Here is a 16,526-nt window from a genome sequence, read left to right on the forward strand (position 1 = left end):
TATAAAATAGTGCAGCTAGATTTTACTGCTTCCAAATTCCAGATGTCATACACATTAGTACAGTTTGATTTTTCTGTTTGAAAGATAACGTTGAGCCTATGAATTGGAGCATGTGATGGGCTGCCTGCCACTCGACAGCCACACTGCTAGCATTATGCGAGTGTGTTTAACACTAAGCTCAACTAAGCACTAATGTGTCACAAGGGGTGAGGTGACACCACACAGTGTTGATACTGAAAAGTCATGTGCCAAGCTTTATGTTTGGTTTAGAAGCTGACCTGCTTGTACAATCAGCTTCCTGCTCCGAGCTCAAACATCAGGTTAATGTGTTTATTTGCCTCCGCTGGCGATGCCATTTGAACAGTCATAAAAAATGACGTTGACTCGATCACGTTCTCGTACGGGCCGTTTATTTTTATTGCCATCTCGTATTCTGGCTTCTGCGGCTTTGCGCCGCCGCCGCCACTACATGTCGACCGGCCCCACAGCGGCGCTGCACAGTTTTGTTCTGGACATGGAATGCGCTTTGAATGGAGGTGAAAGCAGAAGTAGTTGAAACAGCACTTGCTTTGTTGCCTTTGACCCTTTTCATACTGTATGTGACATTCTCTGGCAGAGGGGAGGGATGCTGCGAGGGTTTATGTAATGGAAGCAGCAGGAGCTGCAGCGCTGCACAGGCTGCCCTTTGGGGTCACCTCATTCCCCCTATAGAATTCTCTCAGCAATGGAACTGAAAAGACTGTCTTTTAAAACCTAATAAATCCAAATGTGATGGTTTGCGATAATACAGAACTATTAAACTGGCCCTTTTTCAGCCAATCAATAGTATTTGAGATTCTGATTTGGGGACTGTTGAGACCAGAGGAGGCAGAGGAGGAAGGGAGCGATGAGGTTCTTACTGGAAGAGACAATGGTGAGAGACGGATGTCCTCCTTCCATTCAGCCGTCTCCCTGGATGTCACTCTTCATCTTTTCATCTCCTCCCTGACCTGCAGCAGCAAAATGAGGGAAGGAGAGGGGAGGAGAGGAGAGGAGAGGAGAGGGGAGAGGAGTGGAGGGCCAAGGACCTGGAGCTGGGCTTATCAAGTGTCACCCAATATAGAGCCTATTAGTAAGGTGGTGCACATTTGAATAATTGTTTGTCGTGTTGAATGAATAAATGAACAAATGAGCAGCTTTTGAATTGTCTGTCAGAGGGTTGCGGCAGTATATTGTGTTCTGTCTGTAGGAAGAATGGCTTGAACGCCATTATGTTTGTGGCGTGTCCCCAAGAAACCCAAGAAGTCTTTGTTCATTTCCAATCATCATTACAGCGTTCAATTTTTCTACAGCCTTAATTTACAACCTTATTGTTCCAGTCCACACAATTTCAAGACGCGTTAAATAGCTTTTGTGTTGCTGTATCCAGTATTGCACTTTTTTTTCCTTCTTAACCCTTTAAGTGCCAGAATTCTTTTCAAGAAAATACTCAATTTTGATATCAAGATTTCAAATGGCTGTGACTTCAAATTTGTTGGAGATAAAGCCATACTGTAATTGAGAAGGTATCTGCCATCTCCTGGTGTAAAGTGGTAACTACTTTTAGTACCATATTTGCCGCTATGGCCTGTTTAATTCAGCAATGACGCTTGTCGCAATTTTGTGACCATGGCACCTAAAGGGTTAATTTTGCCACAAAACTCCAATAGCGTTATGCAAATGATCAGCTTGAGTGAAGCGCTGATTATATAACCAATGCATATTATGAATGGCATCAGGTCAAGGCCCAGGACCGCCAGCTTTGGCCTGTATGACTTAGCTGCCGACCACATCAGAAGCCCCCCCGGTTCTGGTTGACTGGCTGGAGCTGCGGATGAAGGAGGAGCCCCTCGCCTTTCCTCGCTGCCTAGTTCTGTGGATCTTGTGTCTTTGGACTAACCAATCCCAGATGGGCTGTGGTCCCAAACCTCCAGGATGTGGCCTGGCTCTGGGGAAAAAGAAACTGGTTAGCAACAGCCCCTGGAGAGACAATGATTTGGAATTGCCCACCTACGGTGATCACCCGGCGCTGAACACCACAGCCATCGCAGCGAGCTGCGGTAGCTTTGAAAGGCCATTATGTGCAAAATACAAGAGATTTAAAAAGGAGAGAAAATGAGTTCTGGCTCGAAGAATAGAGAATAGCAGAGATTGTTGTTCTGCGTCGAACATTAGCTGTTTGTGTGTGCGGATTGTTCTCTGCAAAGACCTCCAAAGAGAGGTGATAAAATGTGTGCTGTCTGTGCTCGCTTGCTTTTATTAGCTGTAAACATGAACATGCAGTCAGAGTTCACCGTCGGCTCTGTCACCAGTATTTGCTCAATACACGAGCTAGATTTTCCCAGAGCAACCCAGCAGTTATTTCAGTCAAGCGTTGCCAAGGCAACATGTTTTTTTTTTTGTTCCTTTGTCAGGAAAGTTGACCGCGGCATGTGTAGCGCGGGGCAGTTATTCTCTGTATTTCGAAGCGCTGCCACTGTCCGTGTCCGCGCCGGCTGACTGTGTGGACGCAGGACGCATCAACTGGAAGCCGGGGGAAGGCAAAAAGGGGGACAAGGCCAAGACCACCCACCACTGCGTGATGTGGAAGGGATGTGAGAAAACATGCACGGGCAAGCTAAAATCCATTATCACCTCGCGGTGGAGAAGCCGGCCGTGGGTGTGAAGGCGACTCCGGCCGCTCTCGCACGACGCCGGTGCCAGCGGAGATGATTAACATCAGCGCTATATTAACGCTCTCCCCATCGACCTGAATGCTTCACCCTACACCCAGTTCTTCTTGACCTGCGGCTGAACTAATTCTAACCTGTTCTTAACTGACAGACACACACACACAAATGCACACTTCCCTCGTCACATGATCTAGACTCAGCCCTTTTTTTCCTAACAGGGTCACATGTGGTCACAGCTCACGCTGAATCACTGGTGCGTGTTGTTTCTTTGTGGTTCTGTTGCACCAACATATTAAAATTGCTTTCATACTGTTGAGGGCTGATGATTTTCCCAATTAATATCCTGTCTTTTCCTATTTCTTTGAGTCTTCTGCGATGGGTAAAAAAAAAAAACTACGTTTTTTGGGGGGATTATCATGTTTGAACCAAACTGGTGAGTGCAGCAGTAACTTGCATTGCAGTCAAGTGGCAGCAAATTTAAGGCATTTGTTACCGTGAGGCTGCAGCCAGTCGTGTGATTTACAGCTCAGCTCTCTCTCCTACTTTCTCCCGCTTTACATTTTCTTAAGGTAAATCATCTTCCTGCGCTGAGTGGAATTTTAATGCCTCATAAATGACCCCCGCCTCAGTTCTCACTCATCTTTGCCTCCTGTCGGCTTATGGCTCAGCCCTCCAGCTGGATCTCTCCTGGATCCTCTGTGCAGAAGCATACATATAATCTCGCCCACGTCTCCTTCCAGACTTGCTGAAACATGCGTTGACCCTTCTCCCTATTTTAAACCGGCTGAAACGCACGTTTGAGAGCTATTTTTAACCTGTTGATGAGCTTTTGTCATGCGTTGGCTCAGGAGTTTGGAGGACTTTCCAGGGAACCGAGCGCTAAGCGGGGCCTCTGACTGGTGCTGTTACCTCCAGGCATGCTATCCAGGGAATAAGCAGTGGCTGAACGCTCCACCCTGTCAAATTAGGGATATTTAAAAGGGGGGCAGCTCCAGTCTTCCACTCAGCAGTTCATGGGAATGCAAGGGAGAAGGGAAGTAAACATATTTATTTGTACTAGTAGAGTTTTTCTTTGCAATAAAATGGAGTCAAAGACGGACACAAAGGGGATGTAGATGCTCTCGTTGGAAAATAGTTTCAAAACAAACTAATGATTGGTCACAGCTTGTGTTGATAAGTCATTGTCAGCCTCTCGTATTGGATCCTTGAGGACTGTTTACCAAGTGTGTGTCCCAGGTTAGGCATGTGTTGGTTTTGCAGAGATATGGTGCGTGAGAGTCTTCTTTAACCCCTGCCCTTCCTTCCCCATGGTTCCAGTAGGAACTGATCTGCTGGAATGTAAACAGCCGTGGATTACAGTGGGGTCACTGTTCCAATTGCACAAAGCCACAAAACCATGGGAATAGCCATTCACCCAGCTTGCAGTCGTCAGACTGTGCAGCGCTGGAACTGCCACTCAGTGCCTTCGTCTTTTCAAACGCAGACTCCCCGGATTGTATTGAGAGTTTAGGAATTGTAGTGTGTGTATATATGTCACTATGTCATCTTGGGAGAAAGAAAATATGTTTTTCTTTGAGTTTGAGTGACCACTGCATGTTAAGCAGTCAAAAGTTAAACCTGCAATGACAAAACAAGATGCTTTCTTGGAAACACTGTGTGTGAAATCATTTTTAAACTTGTTTCTTATGAACTACTTGGATTCTTGTATTATTTTCTTCCTTACTGAATCGCATTGGAACTGACCTTTGCTGAATGGGAAGTCAACTGAATTAGTACTGATACTGGCTCGTTGTTTTTGGTTCCGTTGGACCTGCGACTTTGGAGCTGAAAGGTCTGGTTGAAGACACGCCAGAGCTGCTTGCCTCAGGCCAGGCTTTAAAAACTCTGTGTTATGGCCACAGTTCAGCAAGTTGCACTGTTTGGAATCGTTTTATTTTCTCTGAAAGTTTTTTGTTGTTGTTTTTTTTAATCCAAGCTGATTTTAAACTAAATGGAATTATTTTCGAGGGCCAGATGTGAAGCCCAGCGAGATGTTAATATGGCATTCAATAGCCTCAAAAAGCTGAAAACAAGTCTTAAAAATAATGGTTGTCAAGTTACACTTATTCAATTCAAATGACAGTCAGTAAAACAGCCTCACTTTCCCCGTTATGCTCTCCTGGAACACATAGGAATGATCCGAATCTGTCAGTGTGGATATGCAGGGATTCCTCCCAGTGATATGCATTGACCTAGAAAGGCATACACAAATTGGTGCAACTCGGATCTGGATCTGAAGCACTTCAGACAATCTCTAGGCAGACTTAGCATAGTTTTAAAACTGAAAACCTTTTTCGTCTCTCCCCTATTTGTCTGCTTTGTGTCTGATTATAAGGCTGGAAAGAAGCTTCACGGGATGAAGGCTGTGGGTCCGGAGACATCCCCTCTCCTTAACCCTCGGGTCTATTATTACATTAGGGTGCAGTGTTGCGCGAGCCTGCGGACAGGATCATTTAACACAGGCCACTAGGTCCATCAGCACCTAAAGTAAAATAGTACTATATTGCTTATAGCTACGGGTCCTCATGAGGTATCACTTTTCACTTGATGTGGGATTTCTGTTAATGTGGAACTTGGGTTCTGCTCTCTATGTTCTCTCTCTCTCTCTCACTCTTGTTTTTTAAGTGTGTGTGTGTGTGTGTGTGTGTGTGTGTGTGTGTGTGTGTGTGTGTGTGTGTGTGTGTGTGTGTGTGTTATTTTATGTTTGCTTGAGCCAAATGCTTGTTGGCAGTCCACTGTTGTGCAACCTTGTGGATTCTTTTCAGGGCCCTTCTTTTACCCGGGATGTCTTTTTGCCATCCTTTTCCTCAAAGCCTCCTTCATTTTCCTATTTTCTTTCCCTTTTTAACGATTTCCAGCTATTCATCATCCAGAGAAAAGGCTTTGGCTAAAACGGTGTCCACTCTCGGCTGCATGGTCCTCACTTTTACTTTTCTCATTACCTCGTCTGATTCACGCCCCCCCCCCCCCTTTCTTTATTTTATTTATTTATTTATTTTACCTCCTTGCACTTTTTTCCCTTCGAGCTGCCACTCTCGTATCTTTGTCTTTCACTCCAGCCTCTCACTGGCCAATAAATCATTTGTGTTGGAGAGAGCACCCAGCGGTATTGTGTAACTTTCTTTCCCCACGAACCCTCCCTTGTCTATAAAGCCAAACACGGGCTGACGGACTGCTCGCTCAGTTTGTTGGAAACATTGGAGCAGGACTCTGACAAAAGGTTTCATTTAAAGCATCAGGGTTGAGGGGTTGGCCCGCTGCGAGACGGCCACTAATAAAAGCAGTGGGGTAGGTGAGTGTCTGAGTGTGTGCTGGTCAGTGGGCAGAGACACTGAGAGGCATATATCAGTGTTTTAAAAAAGATAATTGCTCGCCTGGATGGCCCGAGGACAAAACGCCACTGTTTTCCATTGCGGACTTGATCGGTGACATCACTGGCATTGAGGCATCTCAGTTGGATCCTCATCCAGCAGTGCACAGAGCGTCCAAACCACCGCTGTGTGGAGACGGCGGCCTGCTGAAGCAGCAGCTGTGGTGAAACGTCTTTCAGAGATGCAACAGGTGCAGGTGTATTGAATCCCCTTCGACCTTTTAACCTGAGATTGGCGACCTGCTAGTCCCTCCACCTGTTTGGTTGTAGCTCAGCAGTTGGGATATTCATAGAATGAAAGGAAGTGCACCAAGGTCCGCTGACATTTCCTGCACATTCAGTAGCAAAGGTGCAACACTTCAGGTTGGTTTTTATATTCTTTTGTTTTATTGCTTGTAGGTTTGGATTTAATGGATTAAATGGGGTGTGGCTAAAGCAATGGCTGAGAAGCAGCAAAGGGTCTATGCCTGGTCATACAATACATATAAATGGGACTTTATATATATTTATAATATATATATATATATATATATTTATATATATATATATATTTTTATTTTTTTTTAATTAAGCACCCTGCTTTTTTTTTTTTTTTTGTATTTTCTTTGCTAAAATATACAGAAGATGCACAGCAGCATTGTGTTTTTCTTGTTTTTTGTTTTTTTGCTGCCCTTGATCGCCTCTCAAGGTCTTTGTCTCTGCATCTGTCCATCTCACAGCAGCAAACAGTGAACCTCCTGGATGTCTGTTTTGGTCCTGCAGCTAGTGTGATGGTAATATTGCAGAAGATATTGGCATGGCAAAAAAAACAACTTTTTGTACCTGACGATTTGAAATTCTGCAGTTTCTAAGCTCCCACTGGATGGATTAAGAACACTTCTTCCTTGTGGAAAAATGAACCTCTTGAGTCGCCAATGAGTTTAAGTCCTGACTGGCTGAAACCCGACTTTCCTTTCCATTCTGCCTTAAACATGGCTTCTTGCATCACAGGGGTGAAGCCTGACTTCTGGTCTTGTGAGTTACCGTTAACCAGCGCTTGCAGAAGTGCTTTGTTGTTGTGTAATCTGTTTATTAATCATGAGAAGCGACTGAACCACAAATTGGTTTCATTCTCAGATTGATTAAAAATAAAAGCTTTTGTGACTCTGTACAATGGTCTTAGTGTATCCTTTTCCTTGCCCTACTTTCCCAAAGTGCTGTGTCAGAGAACCACATGGGACACTGCCACAGTTTTTGGATAACGTTGTGAGTCGCTTTGGCTTCCATGGCTTCTTGTCACAGAACATGAAATTCTTGTATCAGAACCCCGACCACTGCTCGATTTGACTTGATTTTTTTTGGTGTTCTGCAAAACCTAAGGCCATAGCCTGAAGGCATTTGTTTATCTTTTTGCAGACCTTGACATGGAAGAAAATAATTCAATTACATGAAAGCATGTTGGTAAGCAACAGAAGGTAAAAAGTTGCAAGCCTGCAAAACACGTCACACCCTTTACACACACACACACACACACACACACACACACACACACACACACACACACACACACACACACACACACACACACACACACACACACACACGCTTAAAATAAGTCTGCGTGGGTCTGAAGAGCCACGGCGACATGACACAGCTCGATGGGAGCACCTGCTTCTCCAGCCGGGCCATCTGTTCTTCCACCAGCCAGACGTGCAGTACACCGTCTGATTGCATCTCTCTCTCTGTCTGCTGTTGTGCGCGTCAGTTCACTATTGTTTCACACTTTAGTTAACGACTACACAATTCTTAAACTACATTAATGCCTGAATAAATGAACATTGCATAGCAAAAAGATCATCTAATTCAGTATTCCATGCACTCGGCGTAGTCATTTATTTTACCCAGCTGTGGTAGACGACTCGCTTCACACTGCAGCTGACCAGCTGGTGTAGTCAGAAGCCTGCATTTTAAAAAGACCCCTGTTGCACTATTGGTGGAGGGGGGAAAAAAAGCACTTCATCCACCGACTCTCCCTCATCCTCCTCCGCCTCTGCATCAGTCCAAGTGCTGGCATCCTAACACGGCTTTCAGCCGCCCACATCCTCTCCATCATTCTACCATCAGAAAAAGTGCAGTACTGCTGCCACCCACAGCTCTCTCTGAAATATCAGGTTGAAATATGTGTGAACTGTGCTGTCATTTCATTTTTTTTTCCATGGCTTTGAGACTGCGTCGTTGCAGTCAGCCTTGAAATCACCTCTCTTGCTGTGCGAAGCGGCTCGGAGCCCATGCCTTTGCTGAAGCATTTATCTGAATGCATACCAGTGGAGTGAGGTGTATCTGGGAATGCCTGAAGGACTGTTCTGGTGATGTCAGATGTCTAACATATGGCTTTTAATAGAGCTGTGTGTTTGTACAAGGTAAAGGCTGGAGGTACGGTTAGACTGCTACGGTTATGATCTTATTTATTTGGCGGCACATGCTGGTTACATGTATTCCATGTGTATCTAGAAACAGGCCGGGATAGTGAGGATTGACACCAGTCTGTCATTCTATACATTGTGTGGTTGCAACAAAGTAAGTTTATTTGATTTTAGTGATGTGACAATATCAAATATCCACAATACAATAAAGTAACAGCTCCACAATATAATAAAAATTGCCTAGCTTGTGTACAGTATGAACTTTTTTAGAATGTTGGAAGACTTATAGGTGCAGTTGCCATTTATTAAACTGATTGAACTTTGAATGGCACCACTGGTGCACAAAGAAGTTTCATAGTTGTGTAATTGACATAGTTGGCAGTGTCGACATATTCTTCTCTTTACCGTACTTTTTTTTTCTCTCTTGCCATAGAAAAACAAACATGCTTGTGGACGTCAGATTTAAAACTCAGTGGACCATCAGCGATCTACTCGGTTCTCGCTCTGTGCCACTTTTATCTGGCTACCAACTGTAATGTAAAGCTCTGCTTCAGTTTAGTGCAAAAAACGTAACACTTTTTCCTTTTTTTTGCCATTTAAGACCATTTTGATGTCCACAACAAAATTAGGATATTTCTATGTCACTGTGATAGTGCCCAGTCAATACCATGCCATGTTTTACTTCTACAGTGCAGAATGGGGGGCTTGGACTCCTTAACCTCCTCTCCAACAAAAGGTGACTCCATCCCTCTGGTACCTGAGAGAATGTTCCTCCAGCTCTCTGTTGGCATCCTCACTTGTATCAAAAACTTGTGTTTACCCCTGTTGTCCTTAGTTGCTACGGAGAAATTTATTGCATAATTACCGTTATCGGTAACAAGCAGAGGATGTTGGACCCTAAAGAGCCCTGATTCCAGGCCATGTTTGTGAGTCAGGGTTAACCCTGGCAGCTCATCAGCTTTTATATCTGACGTCGTTGCTCCTCGGTGATCAAAGCCTGTTGGGATGTTTGGATACGGGGTGAGAACGGGGTGATCCTGCTGCAACACGTTGGAAGAGACGCACAAACGTGCGTCTGTGACCACCAAAACTGGCAGACAGGCTGGCACCCGATGCATAAAAACAGATGTCACACATCGACTTACAGGTGTTCGTAACCAGCTCGTCAGTTGCATAATGATCCCCAAGAAATTTTATGATGAAAAAACAATAATAAGATGTTGAAATACGTGACTCACGCAATTTAACGAGTCTCTTCCCTCACTCTCCAGTGAGACGGTTCGGCTGCGCTCTCGCGTTCCATGACTAGAAATGAGTCTGTCAAACCAAGAAATGTCACTGGCAGGGTGGAATTCGCTTCACAACCAAAAAATGAAAGTTAAACCACAGGCCAGCCGCCAAAAGAAGCAAATATTTCTCCGGCTGTGTCATAAGGGAGAATGGGATGTTTTGCTAAGCTGTAGAGCGGCTGAGACTCGAAGGAAGCCAAGGGTGCAAAAGGCATGCAAGGAAGGCATGTGTAGCGGCTACTAATTGCTACTTTCTAAAGATAGTGTTGATTCCTAATGAATGCTGTTGCAGTGCGACGTGACATTGTAATGGAATACTTGGGGCAACTAACACTTCATGGTGTTTTGGATATCTTCACGCTTTGTCGATTTGAAACGTAGCTTGTATTCAAAGCAACTTGGCTGTAGTGTCTTGAATTGGGTCATGCTTCTTTTTTCCTTTGTTAAAATGGATCAATATGAAGTAAATGGTTTACAACTGAGTACAATCTACTCACAAAAAGTTGAGAATAATTGCTTCTCCTGAAATTACTTTTCAGAGTGGGTGATGACCTTTACAGATGAACTTAGGTTGACCTTCTGTAAACCTTTGATTGCACGAGTCCAACTATCCATCGTTTCAGTACTCATTGTGTAACACGCTACTCTAAGTTATTTTACCACAAAAATAAACAAACACACGTGTGCGATCCATAAATCAACAAACTCAATGTTCTGCTTCAGTGACAGTTTGCATTTAAATCCTGTTCGTCTAGTTCACAGTTTACTGAGACCAAGACAACTCCAAGCAAACAGGAGACGACGAGTCATGATATGTGATTAATGTCGTACTTTGATGATGTAGCTTCACCTCTCCATTTTTCCTGAAAGTTGAATATCCCTGACTTCTTGTAAATGTTTTGGTTTAATAAACAATTTATATTAAATTCTAAGAGTTACTTTGCTTGCTACTTATTTTATCCCCTACTGGATGTAATTCCACCTTCATTGATGCAAAACGTCCTTCAGCCGTCGCAGAGTGACAGAGTCTTTATCTCGCTTGTCCCAGTCTCCTCCTGAGACTCTTGTTCAATAGCCGCCTATCCAGGCGGCATTCATGCGATTGTCTGAGCAACTTTGGAGACTAGAATAAGTTTATGCTGCCTTCATAATTTCCATGCCGGGATCACAAAAGGACACTTGTTTGGGCCTCTTGTCTCTCAGTCATTTCCTTGTTGAGGGGTTAAAGGGAGGAGTGGCCCTGTGGACTGTGGCGGCTGACAATCCCACATTGTGTGAACTAGCGCTGCTTCACAAAGGGGCCATTGTGGAGAGTGGTGGCCCAGGGAGAGGGGACTGGGTCTGGGCTGGGTGACGGAGGGTTTGGGGACAGGAGTTGCAGCGGCTCGGCCCAAAGCAGGGCTGCGTGTTGGCGTTTGAGCCCACATGGGTGCTGTCACAGTAGGGAATTGCGTCTGAATGAAATCCTCTTGCGCTAAAGCATCTCTCAGTGTTGGTCATCATGCATAAGTACGAGGATAAGGATGAAAGTGAGTTTCCAATCAGGACTTTTGTCTGTTTGATTGATTTTTCTGCAACCACATGAATCCCCCAGCTGTCATTTTTAAACTCAAGGATTAAGCTGCTTGTTCAACTGACAATCTGACATATTTTGCCGTTTATCCTCCAATGACTGCAGGTCAATGACAGCAAGTGTGGTGTAGTCTAGACGTGTTTACTCAGACAGATGGTCGAGCAGTCCAAAGTCAGAGTCCACCTTTTTCTCTTTTTTGCCCCTTCTTTGTGGAGAGCACTGGACCTCGTCCACCACCAACTTGAGACGTAATCTTTTTTCTCAACCGGCGCTCTTTGTGCTCTCCGTCCCTAAACCAGCACCTTCCCACCCGGTCTGAGAGTGACAGGGCTCTCAGGTCAAGCTGACGCCGGTCTCTCTTTCCAGTCTGAAGCAGGGCCAGGCCCTCGCCCAGCTGTCCCAAGTCTTATTTGTCCGTCTGTCTGTCAAGCCCGGCTGTTGTCCCGGCCTCTCACCTTGGTGTCAAGAGCCCTTCTGTGATGGAGGATTTTGATGTCATGGGCATTTACAAGATTAACCAAAAATACAGAGAGCCCCAAACCAAGACGCCTTGTGCTGAGTGGTTAGGAACAAATATGACTTAGCGTTCATCTTTGTTGGACCGGTTAACTGACTGACTCTTGGCACTTTAACATTATGGACATGCAGTCATGAGTTACAAAGTAAAATTAATAAAAATCAATTAAATTTGTGTCTCTTCAGAATAATTCTAAATGCTGTTGTCACTAGTGCTGCTCCTTTATAAAAACCAAAATTCATTGAAGGTTATTGTTCACTCTTCATATTACTTGTAGATACTCAGTTTTCATTCAGATGCTCATTGTTGCATGTGTCTCTATCATTGGAGTTATCACTCTATCTACTCTGTGTATCTTGTATTAGTGTTGTAGTGATGTCTTTTAGGTTGTATGAATGTGTTTTATGGAATAAATTGTATGAAATATTATATGTCTGTTTGTGACTGTTTGGAATGAGATTATTTAATATGTTTTTGAGGAATTGTGGCCACTGGTTGTCTTAGTCGCTCTGTCATTTTTGTGATTCTGTCATCAGCTAGACTTTATTATTACGATAATAATAACCCCCGCAGTTTAGGGTTTCTTTTGCTATAAAAACAACACTCAGAGCTGAAGGATAAAAGTGACATTTAACGGTGACAAAGTAAACAGGGCTTCCCCATCTGCTCCCAGGGTGGGATTACCACAAACTGTTAACCATTGACTTCTCTGTCCACATTAGAGGCCGTCCACAGGCTTCAATCAGGCCGTCCCAGGCAGTCTGTGGTTTTGCTGCAAAAAAAAAAACAGGTCCTTGAGTTGGATTTATTCCATCGCTCGTTAATGTGAACGCGAAACCTTTTAATTTTGTTTCCGCCTCTATCTCTTAATATGTTCCGTTTCTGCTGAGAGCTGTAATTTTTCATCTGTAAATAGTTGGAAGTCACAGCTGGAAACCGCTGCGGTGTTTTTGGTTTTTCACTATAATTCCGCTTGTGCTGTGTAGTGCAGTGAAAGCAGCGGGCCAGTCGGCGACTTGTGCCCAGTGTGCTTAGTTATGCAGTATTAATTCACTTAATTGAACAGAAATAAATCCCCCAGTCACCATGAGATTATCGAGGCTTCCCCCCGGCGCTCATTAAAGTCACTTTGAAGGCCAGAACTGGACTGAGAGGCGTTTGTTGTGGTGACGTATGGGAGGCGTTTTACTGCTGTTTCATTCACGGCGGTGCGTCGCAGCGCAAGTGCTCTAAATATAGACGATCTCTCCCGTCTCCCGTCCAGCAGCCGTGCACATGTCCTACGTGGTCGTAAATGAGCGCCGCACATGAACAAAGGTGCCGCCTGTGTGTGTGTGTGTGTGTGTGTGTGTGTGTGTGTGTGTGTGTGTGTGTGTGTGTGTGTGTGTGTGTGTGTGTGTGTGTGTGTGTGTGTGTGTGTGTGTGTGTGTGTGTGTGTGTGTGTGTAAAAGCCACATCAGCCTTTGTACACACAGCAAGTTTACCGTGGAGCTCCTGCGGTGGCGTTATTTACGGCCGACGGAGGGCATCCACGTCGGCGTGGCTCGCCGGGTTTACAGCCAGACGTCAGACACATTTCAAGCTCAAGACTGCCCAGTCAAAGCCAGGAGCGTGTTCTCTTTATAAATGGAGAGGGCAGCTCACGTGAAGTGATGCGCTAGGAATTTGACTTCAATCTGAAAGCCTTGGTGTTCTCTTTTTTTTTTTCATTGATTAGCATTGTTTTTATTCCCTTTTATAACTTCATGGAAAATTCCCCACCTTCCATTAACAATCCTGTTTATTTTCCAACTTTAAAACAGCGGCAACGTTACTGATTACACACCCAGCCTTGATTTTGTTATGAACACAAACCAAACTCGGCAATATCAAACTGATTGGCACTAATTCCAGCCTCAGCCTCAGCTGCAAAGAAAAGCATCCTGTTAATTCGTGACAGGGTTGATCTGTTAAGGCAGTTGTTGAAATGCTGCAGCGCACACCGGGGCGAGCAGAGGTTCGGGAGAGTTTTGGTATCATAGTGAGTCCTACCGGGACATTATATCAGTCTGTAACCTGCCAAGCCTGGCATGAATGGTCGCTGGTGTTAACTGTGCGAGGAGGTCCTCTTCTTGGAGGGATAAGCGGCCATGTTAACCGCCGTGTCTGTCCTCTCTCGCCTCTTTCCAGCCCACCACTCTACCGCAAGGTACAATCAACATGAATCAGTGCTCCGACGTCATCGACGGCGAGTCCCGGACGGGTCAGAAGAACTCGCTGTGCATCCTGACCCCTGACAAAGAGCACTTCATACGGGCCGAGTGCAAAGAAATCATCAACGGGTGAGTGATGGTTAACGTTGAGTGAAAAAGTCTCTATGGTACCTGTTTTCAGGTATGTGTTTTGTATCCATATACCTCAGGGGATCAGTTTGCATCATTGGTTAGCCCTGCAAAATCTCCAGCAAAAATCCCTCTTAGCCCTCTGTTTGCAACCCTCCAGTAAAGGTGTATAGTTTCACCTCCCAGCTTTTCTGACCCTCCGAAAAAAAAGAGCTGGAAGGAACAAACGACAGGGCGGCCTCACAACCCGCCAGAGGTGTCATGTGTGACATCACAACGGGGTTGAGGGAAGCCACAGACGTGCTATTTTAAAACAGTGGTTAAGAGAATTTTATGTGGCGTAAACAACACAACACCAAGCCTCAGGAAAACAGCAGCTGGACGCTGTGTGTGTGTGTGTGTGTGTGTGTGTGTGTGTGTGTGTGTGTGTGTGTGTGTGTGTGTGTGTGTGTGTGTGTGTGTGTGTGTGTGTGTGTGTGTGTGTGTGGGGAGCACGAGCTGCTGTCTGCCCCCTGCTGTTTGCTTTGGGCCTTGCTTTCTGAGACCTCTACTCCTCACTGCAGTGACAGTGCACATTCCAGAAGCGTGTCCGCTTCCTGCCTCCCTGACCCCTTTCTCTCTGTCCATAAACCCCGATCAGCGTGACCCCCGGGCCAGATCGACTCGCCAGCTTCAGGCCTTCGTAATCACGTTGTGCCGTTCGGCTCTCCTTATTTGCTGGACATTTCAAATGTGTTTTTGCACAGTGCAGCTGACGTTGCCTCACCGCCTGCAGCATATAACATATTCAGGCTTTTCTCAGAGGAGCTGTGACTCACAACACCCACTCTCATTATGCTACCTGCTCTATCTGCTCCCATGTGTTGGTTTTGGGCCTTCACACCTCATATAAAGCTTTGCCAAGATTCCAGGATTTTCAGAAGTCACCACAAGAATATTAATAAGTCGGGCTGCTCGCTCATTTTACAAATAAACCATTATGCGACAGGAATAAACACCAGTGTTCTGGAAATCGGTGTGACTTTTGGCACAGGTTTCTATAGAAACGCGGCTCATGTTGTTTCAAAAGATCAAAGAGCATTCACTCTTTACAGGCTTGGCGCAGGGAACTTGAAATCCGTCCATCTACCAGCTCAATGTGACAACGCTTGAGCTTTTTTGTAATGTAATGCATCGTTTATTTTAGAATGTCAGTGGGATCATTTTAGCTGTTTACTATACTATGACTGTTGTTAATTATAGGAATGTTTTGTACAGAAAGTTCTCATTGTTTCAATCCAAAACAAAATGTGAGAAAGGGCCAATGTTTAATATTTAAATTAGCCTTCAGTTGAACTGAACACACATTTTGATAAAGGCACTAAAAAGACATTTGTTTTTTGTTTTTTCCAGCTTTTACTTAACTCCAGTTATTTAGCACCTGCATTTATCTGCCGTAGCGCAGAATGTTGGTGACAACATGGTATTTCAATAAAGCATTTAATAAGGCACAATAAGGCATTTCTTTATTCATTCAAATGTTTGTTTTTTTATGATTCTACGCAACAGCAGGATGATTATGGTGAGGCACAGCACAGCAGGACTGTTGTGTTATTTGAGATTTTAATCCTCAGAGTGAAAAATGTTACATGAGATTGAGAAAAAACTGCTTTTAGACAGTGTGTTTTAGTAAATAGTCAAGAATCATACACCCTTGTTTCTGCTGTTTGTCAATGCATTATTAATGTGTGCTGGGGCTGTTCGTGGTTCTTTCTGTCTACTCACAGGTGGCAGGAGGCTCTGACGGTGTACCCCAGGACCAACAAACAGAACCAGAAGAAAAAACGGAAGGTCGACCCGCCTACACAGCAGGTAACGATTGGTTCTCTGATCCTCAATGATGATTTTGAGTATCCTGACAGGCACTGGAGGATCAAGATAACCTGGCTCAGAAGTTCCATGTTCCTCTTTGTGTCAAATGATGCAGGTTTTTTGAATAGAAAAGTATCACAATTAGCATTTTGCTGTTTGTTTTTTATTTTTTTTTTAATTTTATTGTTATTGTGAAAGTACTCACCTTGTATCACTGACAGTGTTACTCTAGGTTTCTCACAGCAGAACAGGCTACCTACTTTCCAGCTACAGCAGCTAAAATAAGATTGAGCAGTGACACCACGACCCTGCTGCCTTCCACTGCCTTGTCTTCCTTTTCCTTATTTTTTTTTTATCTCACATCTCTGAGCATGTTCATGTTAACGGTACCGTTTTGAAATCTTAGAAATCTATTCTCTTCAGCGCAGTCGAATTTCCTGGTGGTGGAGCGCAACAAAAGCAGTTTTGGTCAGA

At 44.5% G+C, this 16,526-nt stretch overlaps 1 protein-coding gene across 6 annotated transcripts in view; it reads left to right on the top strand.

The window, feature by feature from the left end:
- Positions 1-16,526, top strand: part of LOC142893654 (myosin phosphatase Rho interacting protein) — a 45,964-nt gene that overhangs the window by 7,975 nt on the left and 21,463 nt on the right. For all 6 annotated transcript variants that reach the window (XR_012927732.1, XM_076034447.1, XM_076034450.1 and 3 more), the window contains exons 4-5: positions 14,050-14,201; positions 15,968-16,052. Coding sequence is in view for 5 of the 6 variants with exons in the window: in XM_076034447.1 (XP_075890562.1) it covers positions 14,050-14,201; positions 15,968-16,052 (237 nt within the window). In the remaining variant the exon portion in view is untranslated. The remainder of the gene's footprint in view (positions 1-14,049; positions 14,202-15,967; positions 16,053-16,526) is intronic.

The sequence above is a fragment of the Nelusetta ayraudi genome, unplaced genomic scaffold (assembly GCF_046127955.1).
Source record: "Nelusetta ayraudi isolate G7.1 ecotype Tasmania unplaced genomic scaffold, CSIRO-AGI_Nayr_v1 ptg000042l, whole genome shotgun sequence".
In the NCBI taxonomy this organism is placed as follows: domain Eukaryota; kingdom Metazoa; phylum Chordata; class Actinopteri; order Tetraodontiformes; family Monacanthidae; genus Nelusetta; species Nelusetta ayraudi.